This window comes from Cebus imitator, unplaced genomic scaffold (assembly GCF_001604975.1).
Source record: "Cebus imitator isolate Cc_AM_T3 unplaced genomic scaffold, Cebus_imitator-1.0 Scaffold304, whole genome shotgun sequence".
NCBI lineage: Eukaryota > Metazoa > Chordata > Mammalia > Primates > Cebidae > Cebus > Cebus imitator.
This window is the reverse complement of record NW_016107619.1, coordinates 2,359,312-2,374,977: the sequence shown is the minus strand read 5'-3', so window position 1 is coordinate 2,374,977 and position 15,666 is coordinate 2,359,312. Positions and strand designations below refer to the sequence as shown.

General features: G+C 43.8%; 1 protein-coding gene across 3 annotated transcripts in view; it reads right to left on the bottom strand.

Annotated features, from left to right (window-relative positions):
• Positions 1 to 1,513: 1,513 nt before the first annotated feature.
• Positions 1,514 to 15,666, bottom strand: part of CUL1 (cullin 1) — a 100,222-nt gene continuing 86,069 nt past the window's right edge. For 2 of the 3 annotated variants that reach the window (XM_017502891.2, XM_017502889.2), the window contains exons 12-22: positions 14,608 to 14,656; positions 14,054 to 14,185; positions 12,851 to 12,968; positions 11,700 to 11,776; positions 11,084 to 11,215; positions 8,756 to 8,848; positions 4,782 to 4,829; positions 4,621 to 4,703; positions 3,881 to 3,986; positions 3,175 to 3,288; positions 1,576 to 2,112 (exon numbers count right to left, since the gene is read on the bottom strand). In XM_017502891.2, coding sequence (XP_017358380.1) covers positions 2,032 to 2,112; positions 3,175 to 3,288; positions 3,881 to 3,986; positions 4,621 to 4,703; positions 4,782 to 4,829; positions 8,756 to 8,848; positions 11,084 to 11,215; positions 11,700 to 11,776; positions 12,851 to 12,968; positions 14,054 to 14,185; positions 14,608 to 14,656 — 1,033 coding nt within the window. In that variant the 3' untranslated portion in view covers positions 1,576 to 2,031. Of the gene's footprint in view, positions 2,113 to 3,174; positions 3,289 to 3,880; positions 3,987 to 4,620; positions 4,704 to 4,781; positions 4,830 to 8,755; positions 8,849 to 11,083; positions 11,216 to 11,699; positions 11,777 to 12,850; positions 12,969 to 14,053; positions 14,186 to 14,607; positions 14,657 to 15,666 lie in introns of all 3 variants that reach the window. The other variant, XM_017502890.2, reaches the window with a different exon arrangement.

Sequence of the window (15,666 nt, the reverse complement as noted above, 5' to 3'; positions counted from 1 at the left end):
GTTTGAGGAAAAGCAACAGGTGAGCTTCACTCCCAGTCTGTCCTGTGGAGCGCACGGTGGTTTAGAATACCACCTGCTCCTGCCTGGCTTTTATACTGAAACTCTTCACTAGACTGTTTGAAAAAGAAGATATACTCAAAAGAAATGTGGAATCCATTAGATGCTGTTTATTACCATTACTTTTTAACCTATGTAACCTTTGTGACAAGGTTGCTTTGTTGCCCAGGCTGGAGTGCAGTGGTTTTGGCTCTCTGCAGCCCCAACCTCCTGGGCTCAAGCGATCCTCCCACCTCATGAGCGGCTGGGACGACAAATATGTGTACCACCAAGCCCGGCTAATTTTTGTAGAGATGGGGGCTCCCTACGTTGCACAGGCTGGGCTCTCTTCAGGTGCTGGGCTGACCAGCGTGAGCCATGGTACCCGGCCCTACGTACCTTTTCAAACTAACCCATCAGGTGTCTGAGTGTCCTGAGAAAATCCAGAACTTGGGCTTATTTTGTTAGCAATGCCTCCTCGACCCGAATAACCTGCATTTGGGCACAGGGATGGTGTGCTAAGGATGTTCAAGATACATCACTTGCGAAACCCATGAGGTACCTGAAGTTTCTACGAGGAAAACAGTTACTGGGAACAGAGCGGCATCTCCGAGCCTGGCTGGGAAAAGTCTCTGCTGCCAGTTCTCCATGTCTTCTGCCCTTTGGCTGGGAAGTGAGTGTCATGGCAAGTGAGAAAGAAGGCAGAAACAACACTGAGACACAGGCAGGCAACGTGTAGGACTCCCAGTAGGGCCGGGGGGAGGGGCGCTGCTCCCAGGATGCCCAGGATGTGGTCACATCCGTGCCAGGAGGAGGGGATGGGGTGTGCACCCCCACAGCCCAGGATCTCCTCTCCTGGGGACACACTGGGGCAAACAATCCATTCTCAGGGAGGAATAACTTTTCTAACAAGCCAAGAACAGGATCCAATTTGCCAGCAGGCGCCTGAAAAGCAAGAGAACCTCAGCTCCCTGACGTACTGCTGGCACGAGGGTGAGTCCAGGGAGCTTCACCTGTCAAAGCTGACGTTTCAGTCTGTCAGCTCCTCACAACCACCTCCTGGGACTGGAATGGAAGTGTGGACCAGCAGGCTGATACCACCCTGTGCCCATACTGCTCCACGCTGACTCAAACTCGGGCGCCAGAGGCTGACGGTGATCAGGGATCCCGGAGCCTGGCCACTCACCTTCAATCTTACCTCCTCTACCCACTAGAGGCAGCTTCCATCACCTCGCCTCAGATTCCCCACCTGCAAAGAGAAAGATATTATTTCCCGCCTAGTTTGTCGAATCAACGTATGGTCACCGACTCACTGAACACAGTGACACGCTGCATTCAAGTCACCACGGGAAGTCACAAAAATAAGCATGATTTTTAAAAAAGACTACACAAGGCCTTAAAATTTTAAGATCTTAAAAATTTTCCACCCAAAGAATACAGCCTTTTAAACTACAGGAAGACACTAGGAATATAAATGTGCACAATCGTTATATCTTTTATTTACATATAGAAATTAGTAAAACTTAAAACAAAACCAAATGCGACTTGTACAGAAATCCTTTAATTTTCTTTATTTTCACACATTAAAAAATGAAACACACTATACAAATGGTTTTCCATAGCAGATTATACGTGGGTCCATTCAGACTTGCTCTCAAAGTGCTGCCAACGTGACAGGCGCTGCCAAGGTGACAGCGGCGACCCGGGGAGCCCCTGTACTGACTGAGACGCGGTAGCATGCAGCCCTCGGCGGGAGGGTCAGTCCCTGCTCTTCTTAAATTAGGGTAAATGGCATTGGTGTCCGTATTTACAGACTTGAAATGTATCAATCCTGAGCAGTTCCGATGTAAATCCGAGACCAGCTGATGGGAGTCTTGGTCTCAGTTTTAAAAAGGGAGGTCCATGGCGGCAGGCTGGCTGCTATGAGCTTGAGTTGTTTTCATTCTTTCCAACATGAACTATTTGCTGAGGGTCACACAGACCTCTCCAGAAGGGTTAAGCCAAGTAACTGTAGGTGTCCTTTTCACCATCAACTCGCTCCAAATATTCCTTCTCGATTAGAATGTCAATGCATTTCTGGGTGTTATTTTTAAAAAGGAAGAGGTAATGAAAGAAAAGAAAAACACAAATTATCATCAGAACACTCGGAGCTCAGTGGGGAGCAGTCCCCCCAACCCCAGATCTGTTAGCATCGAGTTTTATATCCTGGGCAGCTAAGCCTTTGTGCATGGAGTTCCTTCAATTTTCATTTCCTTAACACTTGCTGAGGGTGACTCGCGTCCCTCACCCACCCTAGGAACTGGAGTCAGGGGCTGTGTGAGCCACGGGGGCCACAGTTTCCCTTTCTACCCAAGTCTTCTGCCTCTGGGCACGACTCGGTCTCACAAGAAGAGGCCATGAACAGGGAACAGGAGACTGCGGAGACCCCCGAACAGCATGAACGAACTGGCACCTGTGCAAGGCTCCAGTCTGTTGTGGAGTCACCCATCAATGCCACCCCTGAAGCTCTCCACTGGCTGTGACTTACCCAAGTGGTTTCAGAAAAGGAAAGTCCGGCTTAGTTACCATTTTAAACAAACCTCACCAGAAATAAGCCAAATGTCAATTATCAGTGGGCTACATGAAGGGAGGCATGTTCCCACAACAGAGCACCGTAAGGGCAGTGACAACGAACCAGTGCTTCCCCATACTGCAACACTTGAATCTCCCGAAGATAATGTGAGGAAATTCCTACCGGGCACGGGAGTGTGTGCTCTAGAAACCATTTATGTATCATGCAAAAGCAGGCAAAACTGCTTTATGGTGTCAGAAGACATGACAGTGATTTTCTGCGGGACCACAAGTACTGGCTGGGGCGGGCGGACTTCCGGGATGCTGGTCATGTTTCAGTTCTTACCTGGGTGCCGATTACACAGTGCACTGACTGTGAAAGTCATCAGGCTGGTGCTTTATCACCTGTGCACTTCTTTGTATGTGTGTTTTAACAGAGTTAAACTGAAGCCAATTTTCTTTTGTAGAAATCCTCTACATACAAAGAAGCCAGCTCCCTTCTTCATGCTACAGCAACCAATCCACTTTTTGCTACATCTTTATCTTCTACGTTAAGAAAGGCATGTGACTGCTATGTAAGTCCTGTACCTTGATCACAGGGACCCGAGGTTTGAACCTGGAGGACAGCTGAGTGAGGACCTCGCCAAGTAACTGCTGGTGTTTCAGAACCTTCCTCATCTTCATGATTCTGACGATCGCCGCCTATGCAACCAGACAAGGAAGAAGAGGCGCGTTTAGAGCTGTAACCACTGAGCGCTGCTAAGGGCAAGCCACGCAGAGGCTGCCGACGTTCTGTGTCTCTGCACAGGACCACAATTTCCTCACAGGTGACAAGCGCCCTGCAGGTGAGAGGAGAGGGAACCAATTCTACCTGCCTAGGTTTCAACTCGAACGTAGCAAACACGAAAATGTCTTTGTCTTTTGAGCAATTTTAACTTACATATGTTAACTCAATCATAAAGGATTTAAAACAGGAGAAAAAATGAAGTCTTCCAGGCCACGGAAGCTGCCCACCCTCCCCACTGAATGACTCTCCTTCCCCCTCATTTCAATTGAACCTGCCACAGTGTTTGCTGTCCAACATTTTCAGCAAGAGGACTGCCCGCGTTTACCTGGTGACATGAAGGACTAATTCAGGTAACAAGGCCCTGGCTCTCCATCTGGCCACCTTCTGCCATCACAGACCCATTCGTCCGGCAACCACTCCCAAGTCGCCCCCACCCACAGCCCATCCTCGCGAGCCGTCCCTGCGTGAGGGACAGCACACCTGGCACCGGCACGCAGGTAAAGTCACCTGAATCAGTAGTTTGCGGTCTTCCTCGATATTTTTGTGTGTGGTTTCCTGTTCCTGCTTCTGTTCGGTTTTCATTGGCACATTGATGTTAACCCTTAATTTCTTACTATCAAGAAAATTGAGGAAACCAATCACTATTATGTTAAAAGGCAGACAAATGAGGCTGCTTTCTATTCCTCAGCCTTCAAGAAGTGTTCTGCTTCCCTAGACAGAGGGTAGAGTGTTGATTTCTATTCACTCTGTGAAAACGTCCTCTGCCCAACACTGGGCAGAGTCGCATCATAGGGCAGTTTCCTACTTTGCCATTAACAGAGACATCCACATTACAAAAAATCCAGGTCCTTAATAATTTGCTCTCCCAAATTGTGTCAAGTGAAATAAAATCAAGCCACTTGGACATAAGGTCCAAACTTTCTTGGTGCGTCATTTAAGGAGACCTACTTGCTAAAAAAAGAAAAAGCCCAGAAGCTCGGAGTTGGATGGAGAAACATCGAAGCTTGCTGAATGGAAGCAAAGGCCCATCTCACACTCCCGGGAAGTGTTCTCAACGCCTCAGCCCTCCTTCAGCCTCACAGCTTTAGGACTCCATGAAATCCAAGGGCACCAGCCTGGGGGCACTCACACAGCTTCATCCTGAGTCTCCGACCTCCCCCGGTTTGTAACAATACTGAGAGATGTATTCGGGCTCCCAGGGGATATGTCTGTGGTCTAGGGCCATCTATTTATTAGATTTTTCTTACTTTTTATAACCAAGGTATAATTTTATTAAGGTATCTGGCTTCAATTCCACCTCATCAACATTTGCATTTTCATCTTCCAAGACCTATAAGAAAACAACTGTTACTATTAATCTCAGGAAAAGGCTTTCTTCTAGCGTAAGATAAAAAGTGCACAAACCTACCAATAACTTCGACTTTAATAAAATCTGTAGGACTTGCGCCAAAATGTCCTGCAATTAACGAGAAAAAGAGGAAGTTAAAAGGAAAATGCATTTTTCTTTGCAATAACCACCACGGGCAACCTCACAGTCCATTTTTCCATTAAAAAAAAATTACCCCACAAGAAGAATATGCTGGAAGGAAAAAAAAGTTGGTACTTCTTAGCGGTTCGCTAAATTTACTGCTTCTGTCCACCCTGACTTCTAGAAGTGAAATCAACTCTGGCCTTGACCACCCAATAACAAAAATGAACAATTCTGTTATACTTAAATCAGGTTGAGTAACCCTTGTTTGAAATATTTGACTTCAGAATACTGCATTGTATTTACTCATTCAGCGGCCTTGATTGGAAAATCCAAAATTTGAACTGCTCAGATAAGCTTTTTTTTTTTTTTTTGCATCAATGTTGGTACTCAAAAATTTTTGGATTCTGGGGCATTCTGGAATTTGGGTTTTTGGATTTGGGACTTTGAACCTATACTGGAAACCATGCATAATTTATTTCTTCAATGAAATCTTCAGGAACCTGTTCACTTCTTAAGTTCATGACAGCTCATCTTGGACACTGATCATCATAAAAGAAGAATGACTACGAAACAGTCATTCAAAATGACTTTCCTAACTCACGGTCCATAAGACCAGTATTAGCCGGACACCAAAACCAAACGAACACCATGAGCAAACAACAGATTACTATCCCTTATGAATATAAATGAAAAACTTGAGAAAATACCACAAGCTAAACCCAACAACATATATACCACGACCAAGTGGGATTCACCCAAAGAACACGGTTCAACATCAGTGCAATACCCCATATTAACAGACAAGAGGCACAGGTATCTCGAGAGAGCAGAAAAAGCATTTTGACACGATACAACACTCTTTCTTGATTAAAAGGCAATAAACTAATAAAAGGCAAGAATAAAAGGGAACCTCTTTAGTCTCATGAAAGACATCTAGGAAAAACAGCTAACGCCACCACTGTTTAGCACTGGAGTGAAACAGTGAAGGACTGGAAGCTTTCCCACTAAGCAGCAACAAGACAAGGATGACTGCTCTTACCACGCCCATTCAACAGTGCCCCACAAATTCTAGCCAGAAGGATCAGGCGGAAACAAAAACAAAAGAGAAATAAAAGGCAGCCAAATAGAAAAGGAAGAAGTCAAACTGTCCGTATTTGTAGATGATGACTGTGTATCAAAAAACTCTAAAGAATCCCCCCAAAACTCTTTGAGCTAATAAAGCTTTAGCAATGTTATAGGATACATGATCAAAATCCAATAATCAGTTTTATTTCTACACATTAGCAATGAGCAATCAGAAAGGGGAAGAGGCTGGCATGGTGGCTCATGCCTGTGTAATCCCACCACTTTGGGAGGCCAAGGTCAGAGTGTCACTTGAGCCCAGGAGTTCAAGACCAATCTGGGCAACACAGCGATACCCATCTCTAAAAAAAAAGACACAAAAATTAGCGGGGCATGGTGGCAAGCACCTGTAGTCCCAGCTACTCAGGAGGCTAAGGAGAGACGATCGCTGATACCGCAGTGAGCTATGACTGTACCATTGCACTCCAGCCTGAGCAAGTGTGGGAAGAGACCACATCTCAAAAAAAAAAAAAAAAAAAAAAGTGAAATTAAGAAAACAATTCTGCCAGGCACCGTGGCTCATGCCTGTAATCCCAGCACTTTGGGAAGCTGAGGCAGGCGGGTCACTTGAGGTCTGGAGTTCAAGACCGGCCTGGCCAACATGGTGAAACCCTGACGCTACTAAAAATATAAAAAAAATTAGCCAGGCATGGCGGCACACTACTCAGGAGGTTGAGGTGGGAGAATTGCTGGAACCTGGCAGGCTCCTTGCAGTGAGCCCAGATTGCACCACTGCACTCCAGCCTGGGAGACAGAGCAAGATTCCGTCTCAATTAAAAAACAAAAAACCAATTTCATTTACAATAACATAAAAATATCATAAACTAGGAATAAATTTAAACTAGTACAAGATGCATTACACTAAAAACCATGAGAAACAGTTAAAAGAGAAAACAACCTAAATAAGTGAAAAGACATCCCATGTTCATGGAGTGGGAGACTTAAAATACTGTTGAGATGGCAATACTCCCCAAAGCAATCTACAGATGCAGTGCAATCTTTATCAAAATCTCAACTGTACCTTTTGCAGAAATGGACAAGCTGATCTTCAAATTCATAAGGTAACCTAAGGGAGCCATAATAGCCAATATAATCTTAGGGGAAAAAAAACAAAGCTAGGGGTCTCAATTTCAAGATTTACTGCAAAACAACAGTAAACAGACAGTGTGATCCTGGCATAGTACAGTTATATAGATCACTGGAAAAGAACTGAGAATCCAGAAATAAACCCATATACCTATGGCCAATTGACTTTTGACAAGTTTGCCAGCATCAAACAAAAGGGAAAGAACAGTTCTTAGCCTCAGACTAGGCAATGATTCCTTAGAAATGACCCAAAATCCCAAACAACAAAAAGAAAAAATAGATAAAACGGGCTTCACCAAAATTAAAAACGTGTGTAATATGAGACAATTCATAGAGTGGAAGAAAGTATTTATAAATTACATATTTGATAAGGATATAGTATGTAGAATAAAAAAAGAATTCTTACAACAACAAAAAAACAAATAACCCAATTGAAAAATGGGCAAAGAATCTGATCAAATATTTCTCCAAAGAAGATATATAAACGACCAATAAACACAAAAAAAACTCTAAACACCATTAGCTCTTGAAGAAATGCAAGTCAAAAACCGCAAGATACTACTTCATATCCACTGGGATGGCTATAATTTTTTTAAAAAAGGAAAATAACAAATGTTGGTGAGGACGTGGAGAAACTGAAAGCTGTTCATACGCTGGTGGTGAGAATATGAACTGAAACAGCCCATATGGAAGTCTGGCAGTTCCTCAAAAAATTCAGTTATTACATGACTAAGCAATTCTATATCCAAGAAAACTGAAAACATGTATTCATAACATTGTTCATAATAACTAAAAGGTGGAAACAACTCCAGTGTACATCAACTGATGAACAAATAAAATGCGGTCCATCTATACACTCAATTATTCGACTACAAAAAGAAATAAAGTACCAACACATGCTGCAACATGGGCGAACCTTGAAAACAGTATATGCCAAATGAAAGAAGGCAGGCCCAGAAAGTCGAATGTTACATGACTTGTTTTATATGAAATTTCTGGAGTAGGCAAGTTGATAGTAAATTCATGGTTGTCGGGGCTGGGGGTTAATGGTAGTTACTGCTAATGGGTGCAGGTTTCTTTTTGGGGTGATAAAACATTCTGGAATTGGATAATGGTGGCAGTTGCATAAGCTAGTGAATATACTAAAAACCACTTTGTACACTTTAAAACGGCGACTTTTATGTTATGTGAAATTGTATTATCTGAAATATACCTCAATAAAAAATATGAGTAGCAGGAAAAATAACACTAAAGTGAAAATTTAAGCTTAGCAAGAAAAGCCTAGCTGGAGAAACAGTTAAGAATTGGTTAAATGAATGAGAGAAAAGCATAGGGGTGTGTGTTACACTGAGTTTTATTTTTAGGAGACCGGGTCTCTCTGTCACCCAGGCTGGAGTACAGTGGCATGCTCACAGCTGATGGCAGCCTTGACCTCCCAGGCTCAAGTGATCCTCCCGCCTCAGCCTCCTGAGACGCTGGAACTACAGGCATGTGCCACCATGCCTGGCTCAACACTGAGTTTTAAAATTAAGCTTTTTGTAATGCGTATTAAAATCCTGGAATAAGAGCATATTCGTATTCATGAGGTAAACATCTATTTCAAATGAACAATGCCCTTATTGTCTCCCTTATCGTTCCTAACAATATTCATGAGAACGAGGAAATGGCAACTTGATACAACAAAGAGACTGAAGTAAGAATACCATTTTAATTTGAGTGCTGTCCGTCAGCTGCTGTACAGTGTAGGCATCCTCTGTGTTGTACTGAAGCAGGATAGCCATCTGGAATGTAGATGCCTTTGAGGTCCCCCATGTAAAAGGAAAAGAAGGAACATTTAAATGCATGGAAACACCTCCAAAAATATACAGCCTAAGTTTGAAGAACTTATTTATGAAACAAATTCTTTAAACAAGTGCAAAAAAAAGCAGATCTATTTAAAAGGGAATATAAGATGTGGCAATGCCGCTGCAGCGCAACGTTTCCCAAAGTCAGGTCATTTTCCATGTTTTCAAACATTAAAACCATTTGAAGTTTTTTAAAAATGTATTGTCTATGTGGATATGTCCTCACTCATTTACAGAAAAGATCACATATTCACACACCTGGTATATATGGACATGTTAAGCATCAATATCCAAATCTGTTCTTGGCACACGGGCTAAGGAAAATTGTCTCTTGGCACATTATTGATGTAACAGCAAAAATATCAAACTATATTTGGTTTATTAATCCTAAGTACTTTTACTGTTTAAGTATGAAATGATAAGTGCACTAAAGTATCTTTTTTTATTTTTGTGACGAAGTCTTGCTCTGTCACCCAGGCTGGAGTGCCGTGATATGGTCTCGGTTCACTGCAGCCTCTGCTTCCCAAGTTCAAGTGATTCTCCTGCCTCAGCCTCCTGAGTAGCTGGGATTATAGGTGCCCGCCACCATGCCCAGCTAAGTTTTGTATTTTTAGTAGAGATGGGGTTTCACCACGTTGGCCAAGCTGGTCTTGAACCCTTGACCTTGTGATCTGCCTTCCTCAGCCTCCCAAAGTGCTGGGATTACAGGCGTGAGCCATGGCGCCTGGCCCTACATTATCTTCTAAAAGACAGGTAGCACGTGTTGGTTCCTGATTGCTGACTGTGTGCCCGCGAATGAACGCCCCCTGAGGACTCCTTCCTCTCTTCTCCCTCTTTTCTTGCATAATCGACAGCAACAAGTCGTGACCCACGACCGTCAATCATTGCTTGCCTAGGCAAGACCTTGGTCAGTGAAGAGAACAAACAAAAAATATCACATGCCTGTTTCAGGGAGGCCCACAGACAGCAGTGCTTCCAGGGCCTTGAACAGAGATACAAGGCAACGAGTGTGTTGCTGTTTTCTATTGGGCCCGCTCTTGGCTACCTTAACATGGCAGACGCACCCTAGGCTAAAGCCTCCGCCTTGTCGAAAACTGGACACTGAAATTCCAGGTACCACAGTGGATCACACGGATTCTTCTATGTATATTTGGGATAAATAAAATTTCAATTGTATAGTAAGAAACATTCAAGTTGATAAAGACCTCTGGAGCCAGCATAACAATACTATGCATTATAACAATTTTAAATCAGAGTAGAGTTACCAAAAGTTTAAATTAATGAGCAGCTTGAGTCTGTAGAACCCATTGTGAAGTCTCTTAATACTTAAACACAGACCTGCAATTGTTCTTAGAAGCTGACTGGCGAAACCGTCTCAGATATTAAAATATGCCATTACTTGTAAAGCTCACTGTGCACAAAGTGGAAGCAGAAAGAGCCTGGAATTTTTCTTCTTTTTACTTTAAAAAATATCTAGAGATAGGGTCTTGCTATGCTGCCCAGGCTTGTCTCAAACTCCTAGCCTCAAGCGATCCTCTGGCCTCAGCCTCCCAAAGTGTTAGGATTACAGGCATGTGCCACCACACCAGCCAAGTCTAGACTTTAAGAGAAAAGACCTTAACTGAAATTCTGGCTCAGATACATACAAGCTAGGATTCAGAGAAATTCACTGAAATTAACCCAAGCCTCAGTCTTCTCATCTACAAAATGGAAATATTCTTGGTTTCATAGTTTTAAATTAGTTTGTACTCAATATTGTTGTAAGCACTGAGTGTTATTAATGTGAAACTGCTCTGTCAAAGGTGGAGAGCTGTTATAACACAATGCATGCGACTCCAGCTTTTTAAACCGCTACCTAACATTTGATGTGTGTCAGGAAGGAGCCGTGCCAAACACTTCCTAAATACATCATTTAATTTTCACGTCAATTCCCAAGTATAAGCACTAACACCCCCATGAGTGGAGAAGAAAACTGAGGCTCACAATCATTAAATAACTTGCTCCCCAGCCAGAAAGAACTGGAATTTGGCTCATCTGATTCTTAAACTCTATGCTTTAAACTCACCACTATTTCCCCAGAAGCTGCACTCTAGGTTCTGCTGCTGGGTTGGCTGATAATGATTTCTATAATCTGCCTTATGTTCACTTAGAATGAAAAAAAATTTTAAGATATAAATGGGATCTTACCTGCAAAGTGTATCTGTTTTTGAAGCAGTTAGTTACCAGTTCTCCTTTAGACAACTGATATAACCACGTCAGTTTTCGGCCACTGTGGCGGCTGGCATAGAAAGCTGTGAATCGCTGGTAACTGCGCTCCAGCTAGAGGAAAGGACAGTGTTATATGGGATACAGACCTCACGATGTCCTACAGGCAGCCTTTCTAAGTGAAACACACTGTTCCAAGCTTACAGTACAAAGTCAGTGCTTACATGAAAGTAAAATACAAACGCCAGGTGGTGTCTGCCTCTCTTGTAAAGCACTTTAAGCACTGGAAGGTACAATCTTAAAAAAGGTTTGTGCTTCAAGACCAGCAGGTTCATCAAGGTGTTCATTACAGAAATAATTAGGTTCTACTTTACAAGATAAAGACAGGTCTGCAGGGTTGGGACAGACAGCCCACCTTTAGACAACCAGACCTGCCCCACCACACAGGGCACTTCCCTGAGTGCTGCCCCCATGGTTCACTGTGACGCAGCCAGCCAGTGGGAAGGACAGCTGCAGGCCTGTCCCCTTCCACAGCGAAGGCTGCCCTGCCCCACCCTCCACTGAGCACTAACAGGACGGCAGACAGACCTGTCCTTACCTCTGATGGCAAGGCGAACGTACAAGACTGCTGGAAGGGCCAGGACCCAGAGCTCAGGACTTGAATGCTGAAATCCACTGGGGAGTGAAAGAGAGGGGAGAGTGAACATTCTAGAATCCATTAATTGGTTTATAAATTGAAAAAAATCAATAATTTCAGATGTGGATTGCTCTTTGTTAAAAAGCACATTAAATCAAAATCCTCCTTGAACATAAAATTAAGAATTGAATATTTTATTCAATTAAAATTAGCAAAAGGTACAAAAGCCAGATATTCTTTTCTTCCAAAGAGTGACAGTCTTCATTTTGCTTCCGTCTCGGACTTCTGCTGTCACATGCCTGCCCTGCTTCCCCTGCTTTCCTTTTCTGTCCTGAATCGCCCAGTCCACTCGAGCCACGCCTGTGCCTGCCAGGCCCAGCATCACCATCACAGCCCCAAGCTCACGGAAACTCACAAGCAGGAGACCGCTAACTTCATTACAGTGTGTGTATCACTTATTACTGTGAAAAGACACACATGATCTATAAATTACAACAGTAATTTCATCTTCGCAGATAGTTAAAAAGCCCACTGGCAGAACTGTCCAGTTTAACAATGGAATTATATTTCTGATTTGGGAAAAATAAAGTTCTCAATTTTTCATTTAAAAAGACAAAGATTATCAAAAGATGATGTAAGAAGAAATCTGCCATCCTACTGCTACTGCAAGACCTTAAAATACCAGCCCAGCTGCCACTCCTGGAGAAATCAACCACCTGCACCCTGCCTGTACTGATCCCCAATCCCCATCTGAAGCCACAAGTCTTCAGCTTGACTGTTACCTATGCAGGCCAAGTGAACATTAAAATAAGTGCTGGAACAGATCCAAGCTAAGGTTTACAACAGGAAACCTAGCCTGTGGGTCCTTCCCTAGATCCCAACAGGTGGTGGCCTTGCCGCAGGAGAGCTGACAGTGCTTCAGGAATCGCCATCTCCTACTGTCACACAGGAGTTGGGGGAGGTGGGTGGCGCCTTTGGGAGGAATCTCCTGCTTTTCAGTTCTTGAATTTCGGACAAAGCCCCTCCCACCTTTACCTAATACTTTGTCATTTCTTCATTTGCTACAAAGAACTCTGCCTGTGACAGCAAGGCACAGACATGCAGGTACTCACAGTCCAGGGGTTCAGAATTTGTCAGGTGCTTTTTGAATTGCTCGTTCAGATCTTTGCTCACACCAATGTCTTGAAACATCCGCTGAAGTTTAGAAGTATACTCGAAACCACAAGCTTGCTGAAAAGAACCCAGGTAACTGTCTTAATTTGTACAAAAATACAAATGTACACAAGGGAATCTTAGAGAAATCACAGTACACAATATATATTTAATTACATGGAACTACTGGCAAAGCCGGTCACATTTTGTTCTATTTCACAGTATAAATATGCACGGACTGAAATTAACACAGTCAGAAAACCCCACAGCTCCATGTTGCACAGTGAAGTTCATACACACGCAATTTCTGAGCACCTAAGAGCAAGGTATTCTGACACTATGGTAGAATACGATGGTGAAATAATTTGTCACTATCTCTTACCAGAAACTGAACTGCGTCCCCCCAAAATCCCTATGTTGAAGCCCAAACCTCCAATGTGATGCCATTTGGAGGTGATGAGGTCTTGAGGGTGGGCCCTCACGATGGGATGGGTGTGGCTGTAAGAGACGCACAAGAGCTCTGCACTCTACAGGTGAGGGCACAGCAAAAAGGTGGGTGGAGGGCCTGCACCAGGCACCAAATCAGCTGGCCCCTTGGTCTTGGACTTGCAGCCTCCAGGGCTGTGACAAACTGTTTCTGTTGTTTAAGCCACCTGGCCTATGGTATTCTGTGATGGCTGCCCAAGCTGACAAAGATAACCACATAATTTCAGGTCAAAGTAAAATATGCTCCAAGTCAAATAAGAGCACTTGACAGCACCAACACACATGGGCGAGCGTAAAGGAAGTGGCAGAGGAAGAACTGCACGATAGCAAAGTAACTGAGCCCAGAGCAAATGAAACCTCCGCTCAGCTCCGGGCCAGCACAACGTGAATGTGGTCCGAGGCCAAAGGTGTGGGAGGCAGGAGAGGCCGCACAGACGGTGAACAGGCCCCAGCCAGGCCTGGGGAGCGTGGAAGCCCCACAGCGGGGTGGAGAAGGACTCAGGAAGGCACTGGGGCCCAACTGAGTAGAGTGGGAGGTGTGGGAGGTTCTCAGAAGAGCAGTGGCCGAGCTTCTTGTACAAACTCCTGCACAAACTCCTCTGCTGCCTCATAACCTGGAGAGACTGTTTTAATACTGACTCAGAAGCTGCAATTTTTCAGGAAAAGATGAAACTCACCTTTAACTTGGAGATCATGCTGGCTTCGGCATCGTCACTTGCACTGTTCTGATGGACAAGCCTCTTGGCCAGCATCTTCGCGTAGAACTTCTGAAACACGTCTTTGTCTTCTATGTACTTGAAGACAACCATCTGGCAAAGCCACCAAGATAACACACTTAACAAGCACACTCACAAGCTGACAGTGCAGAGCTGGCTGTCCTTGGCCACTCACAAGCCAACAGTGCAGAGACGACTGTCACCGGCCACAAGTCAGGAGCTTGTGCTCTTGGCTTTAGGCAGGTCTGTACGGCAACATTTATGATGGCGAAAACTCTGCCCCAGAGTCTTCAAAGTTTTGTGAATCTCTGAATTCACAGTAAGTTGGACTGACACTAATGAGGAAAGTACAAATGCTAAAAGTAGTAACTCAATTTAGGGAGTGAAACCACAGATTCAGAATAAAATCAATGACTATCACTTTTCACACTTCAGAGGCCCTCTGTAAATAACACTACAAACAACTTGTGAAGAACACAGCTATTAAGAATGGGAACGGTTATGAAGCACCTTACCACTTGATTGAGTGTGTCTTCTAGTTCTGCCTCCTCTGGGTTCTTGGAACTGCAAATTTTAAAAAGGTACAGTGTTTTAAAACATCAGTACATTTAAACAAGCACCAATTAGTCAGAATGCAGGTTCAAGCATTCAAAAGATTAGTTCTCATCAGATTAGCACAGAGGAAGAGGGAAGGCTGACTCTCCTGACCTACAGCAAACGGCAATCTCATACTATAACCTCATGACTGAAGAACAGATTATGAAATAATCACTTAGAATATCCAAGATGGAAACCAACAGGAGATATTTATAAAACGTTTCCAAAAACATTCTGAAGGAAGTTTTCCTTTAAGGTCATCCACTTAAATTTAAGGAAATTTACTTTTTCAACTGCTTTCTAGTCTGCTGCAACTTAACTTTGAAGAAACAAAAAGGCACACAGATTCCTTTCCATGACCCGATCATTAAAGGTAATGAAGGGGTTTCAATTCCTACCAAAGTGCTGTTTGTAGTTGTATCTACAAAAGGGGTGACTGTCCTTTAACAACTGAGTCATCCTATGAACAAACGATAATTCAAAGATGACTTACAGGTAGATGAATTTTTGTACAGGCCCTTCTACAAGACTGCTTTATGAACAAGACCCCCTAATTCATAGAAAATGAATCAGCCACCACACAACCTCTGAAGAGGTGTCTCCAACTTGAGAACAGTTGGTTCAGAAAACCCACCCCTATTCTGCACACTCTTGGGTCAAGCGGGTTCCTCTTCCCTCGGAGCAGTTCAACTTAGTGCCGCCCGGATTCCACTCGCACAACGCATGCTGTTCAAGAGATGCTGTGGAAATGTCTCTGCCATTCTGTCTGCGCCAGTGACCTTAACTAATAATCAGAAGGCTTGATGAGGGCCATTCATGAAAAGACAACAGATAAAAAGGACTCTACGGCCAGGCGCAGTGGCTCATGCCTGTAATCCCAGCACTTTGGGAGGCTGAGGTGGGTGGATCACTTGAGGTCGGAGTTCGAGACCAGTCCGGCCAACACAGTGAAACCTCGTCTCTACTAAAAATACAAA